This window comes from Eurosta solidaginis, chromosome 2 (genome assembly GCF_040869045.1).
Source record: "Eurosta solidaginis isolate ZX-2024a chromosome 2, ASM4086904v1, whole genome shotgun sequence".
Lineage (NCBI taxonomy): Eukaryota > Metazoa > Arthropoda > Insecta > Diptera > Tephritidae > Eurosta > Eurosta solidaginis.
The window spans coordinates 247,365,200-247,390,861 of NC_090320.1; the positions used below are offsets into that span (position 1 = coordinate 247,365,200).

Here is a 25,662-nt window from a genome sequence, read left to right on the forward strand (position 1 = left end):
AGTTACTTATAGTTTTTATAGTGTGCGACTTTCTGAGTTCGCCGAAGAGCTCTGGACCATAGAATGTTGCAATAGCACATACAAATAAACCCTTATTTTTGGTTCACACATCATTTAGGACTCCAATGCATTCTTCATACGCTAGCTTAGAAGTAGTTGTGTGAGACTTTAAGGCACGCAAGGCTACCTGATTGTTTCACATAATGAGGAAACTCCTCGACAATAAGCCCTTCCCTAGACGTTCCTTACCGCAATCTTATATTGCATGGATTTCTGTCAGCAAAATCATCCCATTAGCGGCCGCCGTGTGGGCTGGTAGAGAACTCGTATTACGACGCCGAAAATACTGGGTTCAACGCCCGGGCAAAGCAACATCATAAATTTAGAAACAAGTTTTTTCGATTAGATATATTTCTGTTTCTATTAAAAGCTTTTCGGTGAAAACTCTTCTAATTTCCATATGTAGGCCCCGTTCCACCGATTTGTATGGAAATTTCAAAGAAGCACAACGCAAATTGGGAGCGAAGCTCTGTCTTAAATCTCTTTGGAGGCTATCGTGCCTTGTATTTATTTATTTTTTTATTTAGCATCCCATTTGTATCAATTTCTTGAAGTTCGACTCATAGATACCAGCTCTCGTTTTTCCATCAACAAATTTCGCTCCTTCATGGATGGATCCATGAGTCAGGGTCATTATATGGATTTTCTGTTTTCCAAAGAGTTCTGTTCCACAATGGACAGCTCAAATCGCCGTGAGATTCTGAGCGTTGAACCATTGCATCACGCAGTTGCAATGTGAGATTTTCTATGCATTTTCTTGTAGGTGTGTAGCACGGCGAGCCATGATTCAAAATAAGGTCATTCTGTTCTCACGTCTCATGCTTTTTAGTTTTTCAAAAGGCATGCTGATTTATTTATTTATTAGTCTACAAATCTAGCAATTTTTTTGACTAAAAATAGCTACGGATTTACTGTACAGATTCAAGGTGATACAGGTTGAACAAAATTTATATTATAAAGTATGTATGTACATATATTATTAAATCAGTTGTCGGGATGGACTGTGATGCGGAGCCACGGGAATTAATTATTAGTGCTGTTGGAATGGACGTGATTCCGAGCAGCTGATGTATATTTAACATACAAAAAGTAGGGCTGCGATGGTTCCCCCCATAAATTCAGAAAACAAAAATTCAGGAACACATTTTTTCAGAAAACACTAGTCAGAACCCTTTTTTCAGAAAGCCAAAATTCAGAAGTCAAAACTCAGAAACAAAAATTCATAAATCAAATTTCAGGAGTCAAAATTCGGATGTCAAATTTCAGAAGTCAAATTTCGTAAGTCAAAATTCAGAAGTCAAATTTCAGAAGTAAAATTTCAGAAATCAAAATTCAGAAAGTAATTAGACAGCAAAAAAACATTAAGTTTTGCACAAAATTTTATGTTTTTTTTGCTGTCTGATTACTCTCTGAATTTTGACTTCTGAAATTTTACTTCTGAATTTTTTTTCAGCCTGGAACACAGCAATGTCCAAAGAAGGCGTTATATTCAATCGAATTATGGAATATGTATAATATCACCAAATTGGGTAAAGTCCGTACAAATAATTCCATCGAAAGGTGGCACAACGTCATTCGAGGTGCGTTTGAGACACACCCTAAAATATTTAATTGCATAAATAAAATAAAAACCGAACAGGCAATAATAGAAAGAAAACTGCAGCAATTTTCAGCTGGGGGCGAGCCATATCGGAAACGCAAGAAAAAATATAAACACTTCGTTTTTATAATACGGTAAATTTAAAAGATCGCGGGTTCGAATCGGAATCAAGGTCTAACAATAATTATTTTATCATTATTATTGTTATGATACATTTTTTCTTAATTGAAACAACAAAAATTGTTAATACATCCCAGAACACGGGGAAAATTTGTCAATAAATATGGCACTATGGCATCATTGCCATGAAAAAAGTCCAATTTTCACATCCATTCTGCAACATACATATGTCGCAGTGCTGTGAATATCAATTGGCAAGAAACAGGGTAGAAATAGAAATAATGAAGACAAACAAACAACCGCTGTGAAAACTGAATGGTTATAGCAGCGGCGCCTAAACGGTGCCGATGAAGGAATTTAGCAGTTCCCGAAATGGATCTATACAATGAGCTTTGGCAGTTGCCTAAATTTTTTTCTTTCTTCTTTCCAATTTCAAATTTTTTCGATTAAAAAAAAATTTATCATAACAATAATAATGATAAAATAATTATTGTTAGGCATTGAGCTCGACTCGAACCCGCGATCTTACAAGTCAGAAGGCCGATATAACAACAAAAATTGTAAATTCATTTGAAAAAGATAAACGCGAAAAAATTAATAAATTACATGCTTGCACACAATTCAAAATTTTAGATTGTACTACTTTTTCTTTATACATAATTCCTTCCAAATAAATAGGCGTGTTTTGAATTTTGAGAAAAAATTTAATGTTTTTTCTGTCGCCTGAGTATTTTTTTCTGAATTTTGCCTTCTGAAATTTGACTTCAGAATTTTCACTTCTGAAATTTGACTTCTGCAATTTGACTTCTGAGATATGACTTCTGAGTTTTGACCTCTGAATTTTGTCTTTCTGAAAAAAGGGTTCTGACTAATGTTTTCTGAAAAATGTGTTTCTGAATTTTTGCTTTCTGAATTTATGGGGGGCACCGGCTGGCGATGTGTGGGAGGTTGGAAAGGACGCGATTGATCAAGACGATTTTAATGACTTTGACCAACAATAAGCTGTGAACCAGGGTTTCATGCTGAACTTTTGTTCATATTTGCAATTCAGGAGTAAAGAATACACCACACATTATGACAATAAAACAAAGAAAAAACGATAATTAAATATTTGAATATTCTATACATATTTAATTTAATTTTATTTCCAGTTTTTTCATTTAAATTATTTCTTACAATTGATAATTTCTTAATACCATTTATATTTACTATGCATATTTTAGCTAATAAATTTTTTGCACTTAATTTCTCATTTAAAAAATAAAAACAAAACACAAAATATAAAAAAATTACACAAAATATTTATATTACATATGCAACTAATTATAAATACATTTCTTTTCACATTTGATACGAAAACTAAAAATCACAATAATACACACAGACACACACTTACAATTTAATACATACATAACTATTTTATATTACAAAAATTTATTAGTATAATTTAAGGCGCTATAACAAATAAACATATTCATTATAATCATAAAAATAACAATAGAAATATTCTATACATATTTAATTTAATTTTATTTCCAGTTTTTTCATTTAAATTATTTCTTACAATTGATAATTTCTTAATACCATTTATATTTACTATGCATATTTTAGCTAATAAATTTTTTGCACTTAATTTCTCATTTAAAAAATAAAAACAAAACACAAAATATAAAAAAATTACACAAAATATTTATATTACATATGCAACTAATTATAAATACATTTCTTTTCACATTTGATACGAAAACTAAAAATCACAATAATACACACAGACACACACTTACAATTTAATACATACATAACTATTTTATATTACAAAAATTTATTAGTATAATTTAAGGCGCTATAACAAATAAACATATTCATTATAATCATAAAAATAACAATAGAAATATTCATATATATGTATGTAGTAGTTAATAGTTTGTATGCATAATTAGCGTTTTATATTTATTAGATATTTTACATTCATTCAGTATTTTTTACATAAAACTAAACCGAATTGTAGAAAAAGTGACAGATCACACACAACAAGCAGGCAAAATTTTTCGATTAATATTCACCATAGTTGTTGTTTGTTTTTTTTTTTTTTTTGTTTTTGGTTTGTAAGTAAAAACTATATTTTTAATACTAAAAACAAATATTACAATTTTAAAACATATTTACAAACGAAATGCATGTGGTACACGATTTTATGCCACCTCCAAGTCTGATGACTCATCCGCATCGCTATTATAACTATTTGGATCAGTTTTAATGTGATGACTCAATTGACTGGCATAATCCTCGGCGGCACATTTTAGATTCGCCACAGCGGCCATTACAGCACCGGTGGTGCCATTGACAGGACCCATGGCGCCTGTGACGCCAACAGCTGTATTGACACTATTCGCAACACCACCACCACATTGCTCTTCTTGCAACTTACGCAGTCTTTCTTGTTCTTCACGTTTTTGCTTACGCCATTTTGCGCGTCGATTTTTAAACCAAACCTGAAATGATGAAAAAAGAAATTTTGAATAAATATTTATTCTTGATTTTTATAGAATTATACGCTTGAGATTTAAATTGTGTGTATTTAAATTTATGCGTACAAATATTTTTGTTTATTTATGTAAATATGTAAATATAAATACAGCTAAATTTACTTTTTAAGATTTTAATTTGCTTACGAAAACCTGAAGCCATAAAGTTGCGCCGAGTCGGCGTTGCATTGGTTTGGCTTTGTTATTGAAAATATTTTTTTATTATACTCAACTGCGCTTAGCATACATAGTATATTATTATTTTTTTTTTTTTCCTCACTAAACATTGCTGAATCGATACAGATAAATAATAAATATGAATAAAAGAATAAATGCAGGGTACCTGTTGAATACCCAGAAATCTGAGCATCCCAACAGACATCTGATTGATGAACCAGCACCGCCTAGGGGCTTAAGGAGTCATCTCCGTAAGCATTTTGAGGAAATACGGCACCTGAGAACCCAGCCGTATGAAGCGAAAAAACACAAGCAGGTCCTTGGTGAACTCCACAAACCGGCGTCGGACCTTATGCCGGGAATTGCGCGTTGAATCCAGTACTCAAAGAAAAGTATCCAAAACTTGCGGAAGAGGAACGCATACTCCCCAGGGAAACGCGTGTCACTCTTGCTCAACTTCGTTCTGGATACTGATATCAGGTTAAACTCTTACCTATCCAGAATCAACCTCGACATACAAAATGTATGCCCCGCTTGCAATGTGTCCCCACATGACACCAACCATCTCTTTAATTGTAATGTGGAACCAACACCTCTAACACCCCTTTCCTTATGGTCCACCCCTGTTGAAACAGCAAGTTTCCTTGGACTCCCGTTAGAGGATATTGATGACAATTTGTGATCGGTCGCGGCTGTTAGGTGGGGCGAAGCACTGCTACAACAACAACAACAACAGGGGTGCCATAAAGTCAACCGTAATCAGCGCCGCAGAGAGCCGAGCTGGGCTCCTGGGACAGTTTGCGTTTACGGGCCCCCCAAAAAAATAAACTCAACCCAGTAAAAAAAGTAACATGACATACATAAATTTTTCAATTCACATTGTAAGTTTTATTTCAAATAAAATTCAATTTATACTATGTTCAAACAGAAAAATAAATTGAGGCCATTTCGATTTAAATTGAGTGGTGTTCATACAACTCTATTTAGCTTACACAATAGTAATTTGATAGCTGGTTGGCTCATCTCTACAGTAACAACATATCTTTGTTGAGACTGTAAAAATGCGCGTGTTGGTATTAGGTGAATGGAATGAAAACATAAAACTTTGATATTTTTGTGTGTTGTAAGAAAATGTGTTCAGTGTTTTGTTTTCATTTTGATTTTGCCATCTTCTTTTGACAGTCCCTACTCCAGTGAAATGAAAGACATAAAATCAGCTGATGAAATGAGCCAACCATATAGTTCAGCCATGCGTAAGTGACGTTTAAATATACTCAATAAACACACTTTACAATGTTGCATTTGCAGGTTGAAACAATTTATTACGCAATTTTTTTTAAATTGGCAATTTATTATTACAATTTATTATATGACAAATTGCGTAATAAATTGCCCAAACAGTATAAATTGCCAATTTGGTGTGTGTTTGAACCTAGTATTACTGGAGCACTTACAACATAAATGAAATGTTAGATTTCATTGTTTGATTTGCTTACATTTACATTTTCTAAATATGTACATTTTAAGAGCTTGAATCAGCCAAGGAAAACATTCCGTGCTTTTTTGGTCTGCGAATATGGAAATTACCGATTCAAAAGTAATGCTGTGAGCAAGGCTGGATTCCAACGCCAATGTTCCAAGGCCTGTCAAGCGATTTTCGCTCATAGTAGAACGTAAAAAATTTTTCACGCGAGACCAGGCATGCTTAACCAACGAACCGATATCATTTCGTTTCGTTTATTAACGTTAAGAACGTCAAATTAACGAAATGATTTCGTTTCGTTTTCTGCCATATCAAAACGAAATCAAATCGTTTATGTTGATTATTAATTTCAAACTATGCTGGAAAAGCTGATTGATGGCGGAGTCATTGAAGGTGAAAGCATTAGCCAAGCTGATTGCAACTTCACTCATGAATTTTGACAGTACGAACATTTCTCAGAGGAATTTTGACATTACCACCAACGAACTACACAAACAAATTACATGGAATTTGTGTGTATGTCCGCTCGCTGTTACCACCTTACGGCTTCACCATGGCTATAGCATTGCCAGCACAATTCAAACATAAAGTATCACGTTTTTGTTAACGTTTTTAACGTTAACGAAAGCTTTTCGTTTCGGTTAAAAACGAGACACAATTTATCTTGATAATTTCTTTATCGTTAATATTTCGAAGTGTTTCAACGGAAACGGTGGAAATTTTTTGATAAACGATTAGCTTAACGTTAAGGTGCATCCCTGCGCGAGACAATAGACTAAAAGAACGCTCCCCTTCAGCCACACTGACTGGAAGTGTGCAAAGTATTCTTAATGCTATGCAGATGTTCGGAAATAATACTTTCATCTTCAAGTCATGAAATTTGTTCAGAAGTTGAAATGGTGGCAGCGAATCACACCCCAAATTTGCTAAGTTGATGGCTTTGAGATGAAATATTAGATCCGTAGAAATATCGATGCCATAAATCATGCAGAATACCGCTGCCTTTTCTCTGAGCTCTTCTTCCGTCAGATCCTGATACTTCCACAAAAAACTAAATTTAATCGCAATGTCATTTACGGCCTCGAAACTTCGTGTCAGTTTACCAATCAAGCAGTCCAAAAGAACGTAAAAAACTTGCTGCTGGAATTGAATTTCGAAGTCACACTCAGGTGATTCGCCAGGTAATTCATCGAACTGACGTTTTTTTATCGTCCTTCTTTTCTCTGCGAAGATATTCACAACTCCTATACTCCCTGCCAGAACCTTACATTCTTGAAGTATGATCGACCATTGATCCCTGAACTTCTTCAACTCATCAATCAGGCTACGTATATTTTCTGTTTCCATGTCCAGTGTGGCATTTCTAGCTTGCATTACCAGATTTCGATGGTTGATTACCGTCAACACTTTGAGCCAAATGGAGGCTAAGAGGATACACTCAAATTTCCCCATGTATGCTTCAATACCTTTCAAATCCGTTACTGTTTCTAAACTCAGGATTTCATCAATAGCTTCCAATATTTGGGGAATTTGAGTTGCGAAAGGTTTCACACTATCCACACGAGCAAACCATCGTGTTTGTGACATGCTGTGCAAGGAGCAATTAGTTTTTTCCTTGAGAATTTCCCATCTCTGAGGGCTTGCACTAAAGATATTATAAAATGTCTGCATAATACCGAAAAATGTGATGATTTCTGCACATTAAAAAATTTACCAATAATTGCACCACTGACAAAAGAAATACGAAGCTTGCAACAATTAGCGCGAAACTGACCTATGTAAGCTTATCCACGGCATACTCATATGTTTGCACAAATTTGCGCCGAATAGGATAAATATTGTAACGAATGTTAGCAGCACTGAGCGATGCTATCGTCTCTAAGCCGATGCTAAGCAGGGACGTGAATTCACATCCATAGATCAATCACTATGTATCTACATAAACGAAACAATAATTGCGTCTACATATATGTACCATGTACGTATACAAGCAGCGGAGAGTCAGTGCACAAACACATGCATATATCTGAGATACTCCTGAAAGTATGCAATGAGAAAAACTATAAAATTGTGCAATTGTAGTTACAGCTGAGAAGTTTGAGAGCTGCTGGACTAGTAGATTCTGGAAGCGCCTAGAAGATGCGAACGTTGAAATCCAAGAGTATAAAAGGCGGCAATTGTAGAGGCGCTGGAATTCAGTTTGATTTGAGTTGTCAAGCAGTTTCGACTAAGACGCTATCTAGCGAACAATAGCAGTATTATTTTGAATAGTAGAGTTTCATTTGAGCTATCAATCAGTTTGGTTATTAAGCAAGCAATTCGTTGCACAGTTTGAGTGTTATTGTGAAGTACTTTAATAAAGGCCATTTTGCATTATTACAAATTGGAGTTATTTATTCAACAGTTTAGTGATTCGAACTTAGCAGAGGTTGCAAATAAGAGGATTTGCAAGTAAATTCGTTACAAAATAATAAGAGCCGTCAGTCGTTATTTTTTAGGCATTTACTCGATGTAAACTGTGAGGTAGTCGCTACTTTTTTTTGGGCGAGATGTTTATAAATGTCTTCTATACATTTTCATGGGGTATTTGTGTTTATTTTTCCGACTGTATTTAATTAATTATTTAATTCTCTTTCCAAAAAACACGTTTGCATAAAGTGACAACACCGCATGGATAAATGGAAGGCAATTCAAAAATGTCCCTCATAAAACAAAAGTAGCGACTACCTCACAGTTTACATCGAGTAAATGCCTAAAAAATAACGACTGACGGCTCTTATTATATTTATCCTCTTTGTTTGCGCTTCGCAAAACAAGTCAAGTGTACTAATTTTTTAAAATTAACGCTCTAGTTTATTATCAGTCTGTATTTACAGATGTCGCTGGCTTTTAGAAAAATGAAAAAGCAAAACGACCAAACCGATAGGGGCATAGTTATAGTCGAAATAAAATGTGATTTTAAGTTAGCTGAAGCATTTTTGACAGATAGCGCTTATAAAATTGTGTCAAAAACGTTTATCTAACTTAAAATCACATTTTATTTCGACTATGACTATGCCCCATAGTATTTGATTGGATGCTTATGATTTTAGTTTAGTGATTTTCAATTTTAAAACAATTTTTTGTAGCAACAAAATATTATATTTCTTTATTTCAGTCTATGGCATTTAAAGCCCTTACAGGCTAGATAACAATGTTAAATTAAAATTAGATAATTATTTAATAGTATAGTACATAAGTTGAGTATAGACACAATAAAACTTACATGCTATGAAGAGATTGACCAGCACATTTATCTGTTTGAAAAGATATCAGTAAGCATTTTCTTAAAAGTAAACTTAGAAAGAGCAAAATCAATAGCTGAAGAATCAGAGATGCGATTAAAGTCGGTCATAGCTCTAAACAAAGGTGCGTTTGAGGCACATAGGGTTCGGACACAATCCGTATAGAAAATAGGTATATTACGAAGAGGCCTTATAGGGATATGGAATCGGAGACTCCTGAGGAGACAAGGTGCATCAACTACACCATTAATGATGTCATAAACAAACGTGAGCAATAGGACAGTTCTTCTGCATTCCAGGGACTCTAATTCGATAAGTGAGCACCTGGATTTATAAGATGGAATCGGTTCAGAAAAGTTCATCGAGCGCAGCGCGAACCGAACAAACGCTTTCTGCACACGTTCAAGCCTAACAATATGGCATTCATGATACGGCCTCCAAATAAAACAGGCATATTCCAGCTTCGAACGAACTAGTGCAGTGAACAATAATTTGAGGGTGTACGGATCCGTGAAGTCCGTGCAGGAACGCCTAATAAAAGCCAGAAGTGAATATGCCTTAGCAATAGTAGAGTTCATATGAGTCGTGAAAGAAAATTTCGAATCGAAGACAACACCCAAGTCCTTTATCTCGTTAAGAGTTGAGAGGTGGGTACCATCGAGAGAGTAGGAAGTGGGAATGAGGCCACGTGATTTAGAAAAGCTTACAAGAAAGCATTTGCTAACATTTACGGGCCCATTCTGAGCGTTACCGGTAAAATAGTACCCAGAACATTATGTAACCGAAAATCGTTACCAGTTCTTTTATTCGCGATTCTGGCCAAAGTGGTAACGCTGTCATCACCGAAAAACTTACCAATATCTGTGGTGAGATTTAAAAGTTGGGTTTCTTCGCTTTACCCATGGCGGAACGATACAAAGTGGCAGCATGCGACAGCTGAATATAACCTTTTTATTTGATTTGATATATCAACTTCGGCGCAGTACGATTTTGACATTCGTCCATCGAATTTACAAAAACAAAGTACATGGAATTTTTATTTATGTTTGTAGGTATGTCACCATGCTGCCACCTTGTATGGTTCCGCCATGACTTTACCGAAAATGTGTCACTATAGATACGAGGTTAACGAATAAACGAGACAATGTGTATATATGTAGATACATGCATAAGATTTTACATAGCTATATTGTAATTTATTCTGTGAAAGTACATAATGTAAACAAATATATAATATATAGTAAGAGGCAACACTTTTTTACTATAATCTTTACTTATTTGCGCTTACAATTCTATATTTTTCAGTTTTGCCTTTTTCTAAACAACAGCTGTTGTGTGGTTATTTCGATGTAACCACCTACTTTTGTGGGTAAAAAATTATCCGGCTACTTTCGCGGATAGAATACCAAAAGGGTGTAAAAGTTTCCACATGATTTCGTTACCGTGGTGAAGAATGTTGTTACCACACTAGAATCGGGGCGTTAGTGGCAAGTTATTGGCACGACACCAAACAGCAACGTTATCTAAATCAGATTGCATTTTAATCACGTGGTCTGAGTTTGCGATGGTATTAAAAATCTTTAGGTCATCAGCGTATAATAAAAAATTAGAGTGCTGGAAGCAGGTGGAAATATCGTTTATAAAAGTTACAAAAAGTAATGGGCCAAGTATGCTACCTTGAGGCACCCCGTAGGTGGCTGTGAATGTGTTTGAAGAGTTATTGTCTATAACCACAACACAGCTACGCTGGTGGAGGTATGATTTAATCCATGATAAAAACATCGAGTGGAAGCCCACGCGAGTCAATTTAGAAATCAGGATAGAATGACTAACTTTATCAAATGCTTTTGAGAAGTCGGTGTACACAGTATCAACTTGACAACGGTCATTAAAAGAAGATATGCAAAAACCAGAGAAGATAGATAGGTTAGTTACAGTGGATCTACCGGCCATAAAACCATGCTGATTTTCAGTGATTAGAGGTTTAACAGCAAAGTACATTTTTTGTTTCACAATGTACTCGAATAATTTTGAAACCGATGATAATTTTGCAATGGGCCTATAATTCGCGACATTGTTCTTGCTACCACACTTGAAAATAGGGCTGATGAAGGTTATGTATCTATGAAATCCCAGTTAGAGTACTGTCATTACTGCTTTGCCTTGCCGGGCCCCCAAAAACCTTCCGGGACCCAGGGCAATTGCCCTGTCTGTCACCCCCTCTCCGCGGCCCTGACCGTAATAAAGTCTGTTGACCACTTAAAATGGCCTGAAGCTCAAAAAAAAAATTATGACTGTATGAAAAAGTCACAGCGTCAAATTTCTATAAGCAAAATGCTCACAATATTGAAATTATGAATGAAATTAAACATTTGCTTTATTAACAATTGTTCTTGTTTTATTGAAATAGTAATAATCATACTCCAAATTTTCGCAGGGAGCCCTCTTTTCTCATACTTTCGGTACATACATATTAGTGAAAACTCGGATTAAAACTGGTCTTCTGAGAATCTTTTTAAATAAGAATATGTATTCCAACTAAAAGTCGAAAGCGAAGATATTTTAATAAAAAATCCCACGACTTTTTATTCTAAATTTCCCCTTTCTGGTTCTTGTCTTTTCTTATATTCTGGTTCCATTCCAGTGAGAATTTGGAATACAAACTTATCCGAAAGGAAGAAATATTTTAACTAAACGCCTGCGAAGCTTTTGCATTTCATAGTGGTCTTAATTTAATAAAAATATGGTTATGTCCTTTTCCCCGCAATGTCCAAATTTTGTAAATATTCACTAAGTCAAATTTGAAAAGGTCTTAAGTCAATTGACCGATTTGAAGTAATTACACCGCCAATCAATCTTACGGCTTTTGGAAGTGGTCATAAGGCGAACTAACTTCAAGGCCATTTGATGTGGTCATAAGGTCACATGATATTATGTCAGTAATTCTGTCCGTTGACGTTATATCACCCCACTGAATTAATCATACTTTGTCCTTCTGCCAGTCCGCACGATAAGTTGATCAATGTCGAATCCGTTCGAAGTGCTGAGAATCTTGCCACGGTCTTGTCGGCCTTAACAGGTGCCTGACATCAACTGAACTATTGGTTAGAGCGCTAGTACAAGAATATAGTACAAGAGCATACTAGATTCTTATCCGACAAAGGACTCTCGATATCCTTAATACCCCCTTATATCCTCGATGGCATAATTTATAAACAAAATCCATTGCTAGGTCGACATGACCTCGCTTTCTTCGTCTTGCGTTCAACTTTTCCCTTCCCCTTTCTCTCGCTCGCCGACTTTCTGGTCCGCTCAGATGGTTTCTGCCCCTCCACTCCCTCATTTCCTTTAATCCAACCTCTTTATTTTGGATTCTGCTTTGAGTCTTTCATCTCCTTTATTTTCATTACTCTTTTCCTGTTCTTCTCGATAATTTACATCTTACCCTCTATCCTTTCACTTTCACAGCGAGCTCACATACCACTCTAAAAGTCCTCAGTTGAAGTCCCGTGAAAAGTAACATCAAAATCTTTAGAAAGAAGTTTTATACGTAGAATATTGCTATTAGGTCTTGCATTTCTTTTACAATATCATATGGCTTCAAAAACTCTTTCATCCGTTTTGCCAAATTAAATTTCCATAACACGACTTTGTATGAAAAGAAAATATAAATCACGTGAACTGCGCGGTTTTATATAACTTGGCGCGTGGAGCAACACGTTATATTCATAATTATACAGTAGCGAGCAGATAAATAACAGTGGCAGCTTTTTTCAAATTTTGTCAATGAATTTTTGTTCGTTATTGATATTGGAGAAAAATTACAAAGCTTGCACGCAGCGATGGTTACAAGGGCATGTTTCTGAATATCACTTCCTTATCAGCTGCGTTTTGAACTCGAAATCTACAACATTCATACTTTATACTGGTCCACTAAGCCCTATGATTGCCCCACTACTCGCTTTGTAAATTGTCTCTAAATATATTTTTTTTGTTGCTATCCCCACTATACACAATTTGATACATACATATTTTGGCGAATGTTGACATCACTAGGCTTCTAGTAAATAATCACGCAACAACAAAAACATGAAGCTGCCACTCTTGTGTACATGATATCAATCATCATTTACACACATACATACAAGGCAACGAAGAAAGATCTCGCAAACAAATGTAATCATCAGTCGAAGCAGTTACTAACACATACACCGGCATATGACTATGTGATAAACATAAACTACAAATAAACATTCATATAGATGGTAACCAAACAGGAGATACAAAAGTTCTAGAAGGTGAAACGTCTTGATCTTAGGAGAAATAAGTGAATTAAGCAACGGAGAGGATAAAGCAGTGCACGCTGAGTAATCAGGATCAGTTTTATTAACAAACGCTATTGTGAAGTACGTGATATTGAAGTATAATTGTACTACTCTCAAAGTAATCTAAATAAAGACCAGTTTACGGTACTGAATATTGGACTAATTTATTCAACAGTTTGGCGATTCGAACGTTAGCAGGAGGTGCATAAATATCAGAAATCCCCAGAACTCGTTACAATATATACACTATATGTGACCTGGACTCATGAAATGACCCTATTGTGCGAAAATACCGGTGTTCACTTTTTGAGTGATTCTTATAGGAAATTGAAGGCTCCGCGTTTCCAAATGAACAAACCGCAGTTTTCTATCTGTCTTAGTTTTTTCACAAATCGAACCACAAATACGATTTTTTGAAATGTTTCGATCCATGCGCCACCTATTGGAGATTTTTTTCTTATTGTCATCGGGTTCTGAACTTTATTCCAAGCTTGTAGCTTATCGGGAAGTTACTTAAATTTTAATTACAAAATTCGTTCACAACGGCCGGCCACTACACGGAGTCAAGCTAAACAAAAACTTTCAAAAGTTTTTAAATTTTTGTTGTTATATCGGCCTACTGATTTGTAAAAGAACACGGGTTTGAATCGAGCTCAAGGCCCAACAATAATTATTTTATCATTATTATTGTTATTATACATTTTTTCTTCATTGAAAAAATTTTTAAATTAGAATAGAATGACAGATGTTGCAGTGCTGTGAATATCAATTGGCAAGAACCGAATAGAAGTAGAAATAATGAAGACAAACAAACAACCGCTGTGAAAACGAATGGTTATAGCAGTGGCGCCTAAACGTTGCCGATGAAGGAATTTGGCAGTTCCCGAAATGGATCTATACAACGAGCTTTGGCAGTTGTCTAAATTTTTTCTTTCTTCTATTCTAATTTAAAACGTTTTTCAATTAAGAAAAAATGTATCATAATAATAATAATAATGATAAAATAATTATTGTTAGGCCTTGAGCTGGATTCAAACCCGCGATCTTAAAAAGTTTTTCTCGAAAACTTGTTTTCGCACAATAGGGTCCTTTCATGATTCCAAGTCACATATGTTTTAGTCTAAATTTTGTGGAATATTTTCAGGCGCGTTCAACAGAACTTAGTAACATTCTAACGCGTTATTAGCAATGCTTCCGCTGTTCACTTGTATATATTTTTTTCGATCTTTAAGAAAAACCCCTATGAATTTTGTATGTGAAACTATGCAAAAAAAAAATTTACGTAAACTGCAAACTTGTTTTGGAGTTCTCGTAATTTGTGGGAGTATGCAGTTTTGTAATTAAATGAGTTTTAGTTTAACAAAGTACACGTTTTCTTTTTAATAGCGCAAAAAAAAGAATATGATGAAATTTTATAAAAATTGCCACTACTATTTTCCTGTTCGTTGCTGTATATGGCAAGCTAAAGTGAGGAAGTAAAAAACAAACGGACCGCCAAATCGCAAAATCGCAAGCAATTTTGCCGTAGAACAACGCAGATTTTTATTTATAGTTATGCATACATTTTTGTTTTACATTTTTTACGCTTTTTTCTTCTGCGCTGTTTATTGTCTCTATGTTTTCAGGTTTTTATTGAATTGCTAACACTAATTCGGCTTCCTATATTCGACACTTTATCTTTCAATCCCTAATGCATAACAGCTTCTATTATATTTACTATTAAATATTTCTAAAGATTTTTTTTTCTTTTTTTTTAAAGCTTTTATATTCCATTGGCACAGATTTTGCGTTTGTTATGTTGTTTCTGATTAGAGTTTATGATTTGTTTACTTGGCTTGACCTTTTCTTATTTACGTTTAAAGCCAACTCTCCCATCAACGCCCACAACAATTTCAACCACCATTTCTTCTTCTTACTTTTCTTTACTCATTCCACTTACTTTTGTAATATTTAAATTACACTTAGCTTATTCTAGAGCTTCTTTAACGCTCGGCAATTTTCATTTACTTGCTTCCTGTCTAATTAGGCGGTTTATTATAATTGTAATTAATTTTTGTTACATTAGCTGTTTGCAAGTACTTTTTACTTTTCATCATTCCCATTTTTTTTTTTTTTTTTTGTTATTATTATTATTATATGGGGTGCTTACTTTTGCTCTACATTTTTACTTATTTTCTTCGCCTGCGTCTTTGTTGCTCTGCGCAACGCAATACAACTTTTCTTAATACACCGCGCCTCCACCCGCACTGGTGAAACTGGTGAAACTTTTTCTGAAAGCGTTCGTGTGGAAGTTATAAATTGGTCTTTTAATTAAGGCAAAAGCATCATAGCAAAGAGCCCATGGCATAAAGGGAGCAAGGGGCGTGGTTATAAGTGAAAGCAAGCAACGGGGTAGCAAAAAAGCAAACAATATTTTTAACGATAAGAAAATTGCTAAAGAAAGTTTCAAATGAAATTAAACTGTGCGCTGCCCTCCTCAAGCAGCAAAATTAAGGTAAGTTTGCAAAAATCTAGATGGCATATCGCCATATATATAGGAGGAGCGAGGTGAAGTGCAACTTTTCGCCCAATTTCATTCGATTTACATAAAAGGGCCGCTTTGTCGTTGCAGCTGTAGTTTGCTCCTTCAATTAATTTTGTGACCCTTTAAAAATTTTGGATTAACTTTCCTTTTACTGGCAATCTCATTTTATTTGTATTTATTTTTGTTTTCCTTTTTGTATATTTGTTTAAATAAAATTGTATAAATAACTTAAGGGTTAAATACTAGAAATCTGCTCACATCGCAAATACGCTCAGACACACACAAATGCAGATACAATTTACCCCAATGCAGTTTAAGCAATGTTTTTGGTGATTGGCTCAAGTCATTTATTTCTCTACTTAACTTGAACCCCACAGCGAGGCTCTCCAACACACTTACATTTATACACACTTACAGCCACTAGTACAGCTACTCACAGCGAAAATGGAACAGACTGTTTTTGACAATCTCAGGCCTCGTAAAGCGGTTGTTTTCTTGATTTCCACAAATAAGGCCAGATAAAATGAATTACATAGTTCGTGAATTACACTGTCTTTACGGGTCATTCATAATTCGTTCTATTATTTTTGATACCAGTAGGGCTCGAAAATCTGTTGCTTTATCGATTTGCCAATTGACGTTAGAAAACATCTATTGTATAATTCTTTAATTACAAAAGCCGCATTCGTTATTCGTTTGCAATTCATATTGGCGGCAGCTAATACTTTTTCTGAGCAAAAATGTTTTTGGAGCCTATAATTAATCTATAAAGGATTTCCTTTCAATCTTCAAGATTACTTTTTGTACTTGTTTTGTTTCGAAAAACTGCCCCTTAAAATACAAGCGGAATTACTTTCAAATTAGGTGAATCGCATTCAAATTGTTTTAATGAAATTGTGGAGGCCTAATCACCAATGGTTGAATTCCATATTGTTTAGGTCAAGAAATCAAAGTTATCCTCATAGTTTTAAAAACATCTGCCCAAAGATAAGTGTATGTTTCGTTATGGGCCTAACTATGCACAGCAACATCTTGATGATTTAACTTTTCCAGCCATATTTAGAGTCGTTAGCTATGTGCAGCGAACTTTTTTTTTTGTTGCTACCAAACCCTTGCAAAAAAATTATCGTAAAAAAATGTTCAAGTTGAAAATCCCACAATAAAAAAATAAACAGTAATTGATTTCTAATTGTGATTTGTTACTTCAGGATAGCCCACCCTTTTTTGGAAAAAAAAAATCAGAAAAAAATGTTCAAGCTGAAAAACGACCAAAACCAAAAAAAAATGCAACATGGTTGTTTTATAACGGTGGTTAGCCCAGGATTGCCCATTCCTTATTTTTGAAAGCCCAACCTTGGTAAAATAATGATAATCAAAAAATTGTCAAGTTTAAAACCATTTGCTATTAAAAAAAAATTAAATTATTGTTTTCTCACCAAGGTTAGCACAGGAAAAAAATTTTAATTGAAAAACCCCCAAATAAAAAATACAAAATGATTACACAGGCTGACAAGAAATTTGATCATAAACCAGACCATACTTTCCTAAAGGTTTTTGATGCGCTGAATTCAAATCTGGACGCAGAATTGCTCTATAACGTCAGGATTTTGAGATATCCTAACCTAAATGTGCAAAAAACACCGTTTTTGCCTATTTTTGAGGTTATATATAAACGACTTTTTTTTTTTTTTTTAAGTACACATAGCATCTTAAAGCAAACATCTTTCTCTTACGAATGGTGTTGAATTTGCTCAAATATCTTTTTTTTTCGCTAAGATAGAGTAATTTAAAGTTTATAAATCTGCCAATTTTCCTATAGCTGAAAAACCACTGAATTAACGTAGGTATGATGCAGTAGAACACATACCTCTTACGATAAGTCTACAAATTTCAACCTTACACATAATAAATTTATACGGTTCGTGACTCTGGGTTCGGCTGAAAGCGGTAAAAATTCTTCGAGCTTTGTAAACTTGGGGTGAAGGCTTGGCTTTGTGGGCTACTGGTATATAAGCTTGGGGTTTCGGGTATTACGGTTTTTGGGCTTGGGGTTTTGGCATTGGGGTTTGTGGGCTTGGGGTTTATGTGTTAATAGTTTGTGGGATTGTGTTTTGTGGGCTTGTGGTGTTTAAGCATTAGGTTTATAGATTTAAAATTGCGGGTTAGAGGTTTTTGGGTTTGGGGTATGTGGGATTGGCGTCTGTGAGCTTGGGGTTTGTGGCATCGAGTTTTTTGGACTTAAGATGTGGAAGCTTGAAATTTGTAGACTTATCGTAAGAGCTATGTGTTCTACTGCATCATACCTACGTTAATTCAGTGGGTTTCAGCTATAGGAAAATTAGCAAATTCATAAATTATAAATTGCTCTATCTTAGCGAAAAAAAAAAGATATTTGAGCAAACTCAACGCCATTCGTAAGAGAAAGACTTCTTCTTTAAGATATTATATGTGCTTTTTAAAACAAAAAAATCTGTCGTTTATATATAACCTCAAAAATAGGCAAAAACGGTGTTTTTTGCACATTTAGGTTAGGATATCTCAAAATCCTGACGTGATGGAGCAATTCTGCGTCCGGATTTGAATTCAGCGCATCGAAAACCTTTAGGAAAGTATGGTCTGGTTTATGGTCAAAAAAATCGGTCTCATTTTGTCGGCCTGTGTTATTTTTACTCTGTGGTTCTTTTGCCCCAGGCTAGCACAGGATATCGCACCTTTTTTCGTTGGCTAACCTTAGAAAAAAAAATTCTTAAACTGAAAAACCCCCAAATGAAAAAATGCAAAATGATCTCAAAAAAGATATTATTTTTTCTATTTCTTTTTGAAGATGAAATGGAAACGTGAAATTTCTCTCGACTTAAACGCTTTGTTCAGGAGTTATGATCATCTGAGAGATGGCACGGCTGACACTTTGGCCCTTCTGTACCAAAACTGGTTCCTTTTACTTTGGTTTGGTTCATTAGTCTTTTTTCTCCTAGTTTGGTATATATGACTTTTGGGTTTGGCTCTCTAAGACTAATAGATATGCCTTTGGTATCATATGGAAATCGGACTTATTTTCACCTTTCTCCTTATAGACCCAACATTGTGCTACGTCCGGCGAACTCCTTGCCCCTTCCCCAGCGGGTTAGGGGGTCAGAATATACCCGCGGTAGGTATGCCTGTCGTAAGAGGCGACTAAAATAAGGGGCTGTGTACCGCAACCCTTCCGGTTGCCAGCGCAATATATAGCTTCTCCAAACCCAATTGCCAACCTCACCTATCCACGCCGAATCCTGTTTCACTAACAGACGAGGCTCTGGCGACCCTAAGCTTCTCATGGAACTTGGGGTTGGGGAGGGAGGGATGGTCTGAAGGTTTAATGAGGCCACATAAATCGCCCCCGAGATGGTCGAGCTAGCACCTCAATGGTGCAGTGTTACCGGAGCGTACCGGATCTGTATCCGGCAAAGGAACATCACACCAATAACACTCCCCAAAGCCTTCGGGAAGTAACCTTATCGCTACAACAACAACAACAACAACTCCTTGCCATCGTCTTTTTGGTCCTTTTCCAAAACTATGATTAGTGTCGCCAAAAAAGCTGATAGATGTAATAACTGTACATACAAGTACGCAATTTGAATGATTATCACGTGTTTGACTGTATATGAATCTTGAAAGCTACAGCACCAACACCTTCCTGGATAACCTTTGGAGGTCTCCGTTATATTTCAAACAAATATACGCACAATCAACGCAACACAAATCGACAATACTTCGATACCAAATCTATAACTATTTGAGAAAAAATTGGTATATTTTTGATTATAATTTCGGGTCCTTTTAAATAATAAATCGACAACGAATCGATATTTTTTCGATAAATTTTCGACAAAAAAGCGAGCATTTATCGGGGACGTTTGCTATCGATAATCAATCTACAAAACTTCGATAAATAACAGATAACTCGTATATAACACGCCAATAAGAAGCCGATATGAAATCGATAGCAAACTGAAAGCTCGTTTTCGATTACAAAGCAGTAACACTTCGGCAACAAATCGATAGCACAGCGTCCGGCTTCGATTCCTGTTTTTGTTTCCCATCTCTCTTGGACTGTCTCATTTTCACTATAAGTAAATGTAAGTCATGGAAGGTACATATGTAACTCGACTGCATTGTATGTTCAGTGGGTGGAGCTACATTTGCGCTCAATCATCGACGCGTGGTTGTTGTAACATTGACCAGTTCTCTTAATGTACACACATAAATACATGGGTACACTCTCATCAACACGATTACCATCAGCACTCTAACCTTTCTGCTATTTGTTGTTGAATGTTTGTATATTTTGTGCTCGTTTTGGGGTTTGTTGAATTAAATGTTACTGAATTTGGCCTTTTATTTGCTATCTGATTCGTCGTGTTATTTATTGATACAACAATTCCTGTGCAAACCCGTGGTGTTGGAGTTGGATAATAAAATACATACATACATACATTTATAAATATCTACATATGTATGTATATTCATATACTTTATTTTACGTTAAAATTTCACCTTCATGGGAAGCAATAAAGAAAATACTACGAATAGTTTTAAATCAACACAAAGTATTGCATTTATTTTTCTAACTTTTAGTTGAAAAATAAAAATAATGCTTTGTTGTGTTACATAGAAATAACTTGTTACTTTATTGATGTTAGTTAATTTTTTTTTTTTTTTTTTGTATTGTTTTGCATATTTTTAAATTTTTCGCAATTTTTGTCCTAAATTTTGCATTTCGAAGCATATTTTTAGGCGTTATTGATTTGATACACTTCGAAATATATTTACTAAACACATACATTGTTAGTTTGGAAATCAACTATAAAAAATTTTGAATACCTACTTACATATTTGTAATTTTAGTGAATTTTGTTAAAATTTGATAGGTATGCATTTCAGATATAAAAGTACATATCGACGCCTGAGTACTCTATTTTGGCGAGTACCAAAACGACCAATCTCCGAATTTGGTTGAAAAATGCTATACTAGTATCTTAAATTTTTTCATAAACGCTCTATCTCAGCTCGAAATTTATTAATGTTTGCTCAGATAGGGAATGCTCTCCAACATCATTCTAAAACAGAGGTACACTCGAGAGCTTCGTAAAGCTTCGGAAAACTATTCGGCGTTCACCTACAGCACAGCGACAGAGATTCAGTAAAGCAAGCAGTTAATCAGTTTTTGCTTGTACTTCAAGCAGTGCTCATACAATATCCATGTAAACACATAATACTACAAAAAAGGTGCGCTTGTATTCGAAGCTCTGCCGGCGTTGTACACCACTGTTCTAAAACAAAGCGCTATTAAACATATTTTAGGAAGTCGACCGTAAATCAAACAAATTCAGAGAGTTTTGTCTGAGATAGGGTACTTTCGAAACGGCAGCCGATATAGGTTAATGCTCCTCTATGCGGTGTGGCCACGCCAAAAAGGTGATCCAAGTCAAATGTAATAAAATATAAATTTGTATGAGTTAAGAGGGGGTTGCCCTTATTGTTTTTAAATGTATGAAAACATTTATATATTTGAAGCAATTTTTAATTTATAATTTAATTAATAATTTGGGAAAAATTTAAACAACATGACATCAGGACGGACAAGGCGACAGCTGTTTCTATTATACCTTGTAAATCTCTGCAAAGCCTTTTCTCCCAGGAGTGGGATTTAAACCCGCACTCCAACGATGGGTGAAGTGTTACAAACGCATTCAGCCACGTTATGCTTTAGTTGCTGTAAACCTTATCCCAATTGCCTTCTTTGCATATTTTCTTCTTTATAAAATATAAATTATTTCCAAAATAAGTGAAAATTTGTAAAATGAATTTACATCATCTTTTTCCTGGCATTGCTCACATAACCTTTTTCACATGAAGAGTAGATCGAGCGACACTAGCGCCATCTGCCATACAAAAGTTGGCAATTTTCAACTTTTGCTGCATGTAAAGCATAAACGGAAGAACTCGACATTGGCTTTGGCTATGAGTGCTTTCACACTTTGTAAGTAATATTAATTTTCCCCAATTTTTGATACTTTTGCAACATTTTTCACAATTTAAAACTGCATTTTAATAACAGAATAGGGAACAAAATATGTTTGCAAGTATTTTTCTTGTATAGTGAGAATGTTTATAACAGTGCTTCACGAAATTTTGTATGTGAATGGGCAAGGCGAAATAAACCCTAAATGTCAAGTCTGAAGTTCCTTTATATTTACAAAAGCATCATCTAGCGTTTTTTTTTTGTTATCATCTAGCGTGATTGTGGCGATGTCACCGGCATGCATAAGATTGCGTTCAACGCATTTATATGTGGCTCGGTTATAAGAGATAGCGCACGGCTAAAGCCACACAACAACAATTACAATGCGCCGCTCGAGGCTAACTCCTTCAGCCGTCTTTTCGCCAGCACTGCGGCCACACATCCAGATTTTTCCGGAAACTCAAAAATTCAAAATTTTTATAAATAAATTAAATAAATAAATATAATACCCAGAACCGATAATTCTATATTATCTGGAGTAGAAACTGCTAAGGCGTGGCAAACACGGCTTCAAGTTGAGATTAATTTATGATTATTATTTATTCCTTTCTAACCACCATAATATACATATTAGACTGGGTTGATTTATTAACCGATATCGCGCCATCGATTTTTCGATAGGATTTGGGCTCAGGAAAAAAAAGTTCCACTACGCATACCCAAAAAAATAATTTTCGAGCCTGCAAAAAAAAAATGGCGAAAGGGTCAATTTTTCGACCAAAACACTCCCCAAAACCCAAAAATATTTTTTTTTTTTTCAAAAACTGTTATCGCCAATATTTTTACAATAGTTTTTTGAAAAAAAAAATATTTCGGTGTTTTGGGGAGTGTTTTGGTCGAAAAATTTACCCTTTCACCATTTTTTTTTTGCAGGCTCGAAAATTATTTTTTTGGGTATGCTTAGTGGAACTTTTTTTCCTGAGCCCAAATCCTATCGAAAAATCGATGGCGCGATATCGGTTAACTTTCGTCCATACAAATCGACCCAGGTTAATACATATACATATGTACTAACATGTTTTTATATAAATTCCACAGACGCACATAGCGATAAATGTGAACTGACAAGTATTAAATGAAGACTTATTTTATGTCAAATCAAAATTTATATTAGTGCAAATTAGAATATAATGGTCTACGATTCGCATGTTAAATCACACAAACTTACTCATATACATACATGCATACATTTTGACTATCATCAAAAATGTTACCACCCCATCACTAGGTAGAGACACAACAGCTTTGCCTTTTCATGAATATATAAAATAAATGGGATGCACGCAGGGACTTTGATAGCATCAAAGGTTGCCAAGGTGTTTTACGCTTTTTTGATTTTTTTTTAGGAATTTAAATGTACACGTGCTACTAAACAAGCAAATGTTTGTATATGTTATATATATATATATATATATATATACATGTTTTAAGTAAATAATTTAACTAAGTATTTAAATTAATGGTGGAGTTATTGAGTTTTGCAGTATTTGGATTTAACGGTAAATGTCAAATTGAATTAGTGTTACGTGAGCGAACTAAAAGCTCATTGCGAGGCTGAAGAGAGTAGATAATAATAATGTAAAAAATTCCAATGCACAATGCATCTTTTTTTATGCAGAATAACACCAAACGATGACTGAAGCACACCCACGAAGAACTGATTGGAATTTGACAATGCAGTTTCAGACTTGGAATGTTTCTCATCAAACAGTTTTTCCGGTAAACGTTAAAATACAAGCCCTACCATCTTGGGAACGATTTAATATGACCACATTGAACCTTCCAAGCCATTCCGCACCCAGGGCAAAAAAATTATTGCCATGCTTTGTTGGGTTTTGCCAAAATCGGCTGGACGATAAAGAATTTGTTCATGATTTTGTTCCTATTAAATAGCGCGACCCTTTGGGGGTCAAAGAACCTATTGGCGTAAGCACTTGGGAGCTATGGTCTACTTGGTAATTCAGGCCTTCTATTCAAAATGTATCTGGTTCGATTCCTTAGCCATATAAAATATTGCACACTTGTTCTCTGAATTTCGAAAGCTTTAGTGGTAGCGGTAGAATTGAGAGGGGAGCTCAAATCCGAGCGTTAACCAACATTTTTTTAATGACTTTTTTTTACCCAGCGCCTACTTGTACACACGGGTATTATGACTTTGAATGAATAACAGTTGTACTTAATGGCTTCAAGGACTAGGGAAAGATATACAGGCCTGTTCTGAATTCCGAATCGTTTTGAAAAGTAAAACAAGGCTGACTCCGAGTCGATTTATTTTTGGTGTTCTCAACTCCGATTGAAACAAATCGATTCGAAGTCGATTTCGAATCCTTTTCATTCCGAGTCGATATTCAAGCGAAACTGCTGTTTTTATTTATTTTAGTTTTAGTTAAATTATAATTGTGCAAAAATTTGAACAAAATGCCAGCACCAATGGTTTTCGGAAATGCAGAGGCAAGAAGACGTGCAATTGTGCATAAAAATCGCAAAAATCGGTCGATCGAAATTGAGAACACGTCGGTTTCCATTCGACCAGAATCGCTTTGTTTAGCTTGGAAAATTTTTGATAGAAAATTTCAAATTAAGATTTGTTATACTAAATAAACAAATAATCCAGCAAAAAGTTGTTATAAATCTTCCAAATAAAATGAATAATTTAATAAAACTTATTTGTGGGAAAAATAGTGTAATTATCTGTGCTTAATAGGCTAATTACTTTCGATTCCGACTGCTCACAGGCAAAACTTTTCAAATCGACCAAATGTGGTCGAAATCGATATTCAGAACACCAGACCAATTTATTCGGAATCGAAATCCAGAACAGGCCCGATAGACTTCCATATTTCAAGATTATCAGGATCGAAAAGATTTTGATTGAACAATGTCCGTCCGTCCGTCCGTCCACACGTTAACACGATAGCTTGAAATTTCTGATTAAGAAATCTTGAGGAACTTTGGTATGCTGGCTTATCCCAAAGTAGAGTGGTATTGAAATTAGGCGAATTCAAACGACAACCACGCCCACTTTTGCGATATCAAGAGACTCAAAAAATTTTAATTAAATACCAAACACCACTAAACTTATATAATTGGGCTAGAAAGCGTGCTTTCTATTGCATAAATACTTTTAGAAGTTAGGTAAATTTAAATAAAAACAAGTTAAATAAATAAAAAATTAATATCGAAACGAAAGACGGAAGTGACACCGACTACAAATTTGTAATGCAGGCTGGCCCTGCAATTATATGTCGACTGCTGAGTGTAATATCAACCTACCTCGGCTGCCGTCTCGAAATCGCCTTATCTCAGAAAAAGTTTGAATAACGCCCTATTTCCAGATAAAGTTTAAAAACGGCCTATCTTAGCTCAAGTTCAATACATTTTGACATTAGCTGGGGTGTTTGTAAAAACAATTCTGAGGTAGGTTGTCGAAATCTGAGATAGGTTGTTATTCAAACTTTTTCTGAGATAGGGCGCTTTCGAAACGGTAGCCGAAATAT

At 35.0% G+C, this 25,662-nt stretch overlaps 1 protein-coding gene across 1 annotated transcript in view; it reads right to left on the reverse strand.

Moving 5' to 3' along the window:
• Positions 1–3,864: 3,864 nt before the first annotated feature.
• Gsc (Goosecoid) overlaps positions 3,865–25,662 on the reverse strand; it is a 100,390-nt gene continuing 78,592 nt past the window's right edge. Inside the window, exon 3 of the mRNA XM_067769956.1 lies at positions 3,865–4,272. Within this exon, the coding sequence (XP_067626057.1) occupies positions 3,973–4,272 (300 nt within the window). The 3' untranslated portion in view covers positions 3,865–3,972. The remainder of the gene's footprint in view (positions 4,273–25,662) is intronic.